This window comes from Bidens hawaiensis, unplaced genomic scaffold (assembly GCF_021521415.1).
Source record: "Bidens hawaiensis isolate Kalapana, Puna unplaced genomic scaffold, B.hawaiensis_p1.1 tig00006906_1, whole genome shotgun sequence".
Classification (NCBI taxonomy): domain Eukaryota; kingdom Viridiplantae; phylum Streptophyta; class Magnoliopsida; order Asterales; family Asteraceae; genus Bidens; species Bidens hawaiensis.
Window position 1 is genome coordinate 826,892 of NW_027491472.1, and position 1,274 is coordinate 828,165.

At 41.8% G+C, this 1,274-nt stretch overlaps 1 protein-coding gene across 1 annotated transcript; it reads left to right on the forward strand.

Moving 5' to 3' along the window:
- The first annotated feature begins 658 nt into the window (after window positions 1-658).
- Window positions 659-1,042, forward strand: LOC143633784 (uncharacterized). Its single transcript, XM_077102030.1, has one exon. The coding sequence runs from the start codon at window positions 659-661 to the stop codon at window positions 1,040-1,042; it is 384 nt and encodes a 127-aa protein (XP_076958145.1).
- The last annotated feature ends 232 nt before the right edge of the window (window positions 1,043-1,274 follow it).

Sequence of the window (1,274 nt, forward strand, 5' to 3'; positions counted from 1 at the left end):
GAGACTAATGACGATCACAACAGCATTTACGGTTGATTTTGGAACTTCTGAGGAAAGAGCAACTTTTCGCAAAGTTTTCGAAATGTGAATTTTGGATCCGAGAGGTTCAATTCTTAAATCATGTGGTTAACGCGAAAGGTATTCATGTTGACCCAGCTAAGGTTGAGTCCATTAAGGATCGGCCGACCCCAAGAACGCCGACTGAGAGTTGCCAATTGTTTGGTTTGGCTGGTTACTATCGGTGGTTCATTGAAGGATTTTCAAAGATCGCATAACCGCTCACTGCTCTAACCCATAAAGGCACTGCGTACAAGTGGGGTGATGAGAAGGAAGCAGCTTTTCAAACGCTTAAGCAGAAACTTTGTTGAGCACCGATTCTATCTTTGCTGATGGAGTCGATGATTTTGTTGTATATTGTGACGCTTCCATCTAAAGTCTTGGATGTGTACTTATGCAACACGAGCAAGTTATAGTGTATGCTTCTCGACAATTGAAAGTCCACGAGCGAAATCTTACGACTCACGATTTGGAATTGGGAGCTGTTGTCTTCGTACTAAAGATTTGGAGACATTATCTTTATGGAACAAAGTGTACCATCTACACTGACCATAAGAGTCTTCAGCATATATTCGAGCAGAAAGAGCTGAATTTGAGGCAAATGAGATGGGTTGAACTTCTCAACGACTATGAGTGTACAATTAAGTATCATCCGGGAAAAGCTAACGTGGTAGCTGACACTCTAAGACGTAAGGAAATTCTAAAGCCTCGAAGAGTTCGGGCATTGCAGTTAACTATACATTCAGGGTTGCCAGAAAGAATTCGGGAGGCACATCATGAAGCCTTAAAAGCAGAGAATTTTGACTTCGAAGCCTTGCGTGGAATCAATGGAAATTCTGAAGTTGAATCCGATGGAATTCGTTATTACAACGGGCGGATTTGGGTACCTCGTTATGGGAATTTGCGTGAACTAGTCATGGACGAGGCACACAAATCACGGTTTTTTGTGCACCCAGGTTCAGATAAGATGTACCAGGACTTATGAGAACTTTATTGGTGGCCTGATATGAAGGAAGAAATTGCTAACTATGTAGCAAAGTGCTTGACATGTGCTAAGGTAAAGGTCGAGTATAGGAAACTATCTAGTTTGCTTCAGCAACCAGTAATCCCAATGGGTAAATGGGAACCGATATCCATGGATTTCATAACCAAATTACCTTAGACTCATAACGGATGCAATACCATTTGGGTAATAGTAGATCGTCTGACAAAATCAG

What these genes read in the sequence shown, in the direction of transcription:
- LOC143633784 (XM_077102030.1), top strand. Translation starts at nt 659, where the DNA reads ATGAGATGGGTTGAACTTCTCAACGACTATGAGTGTACAATTAAGTAT.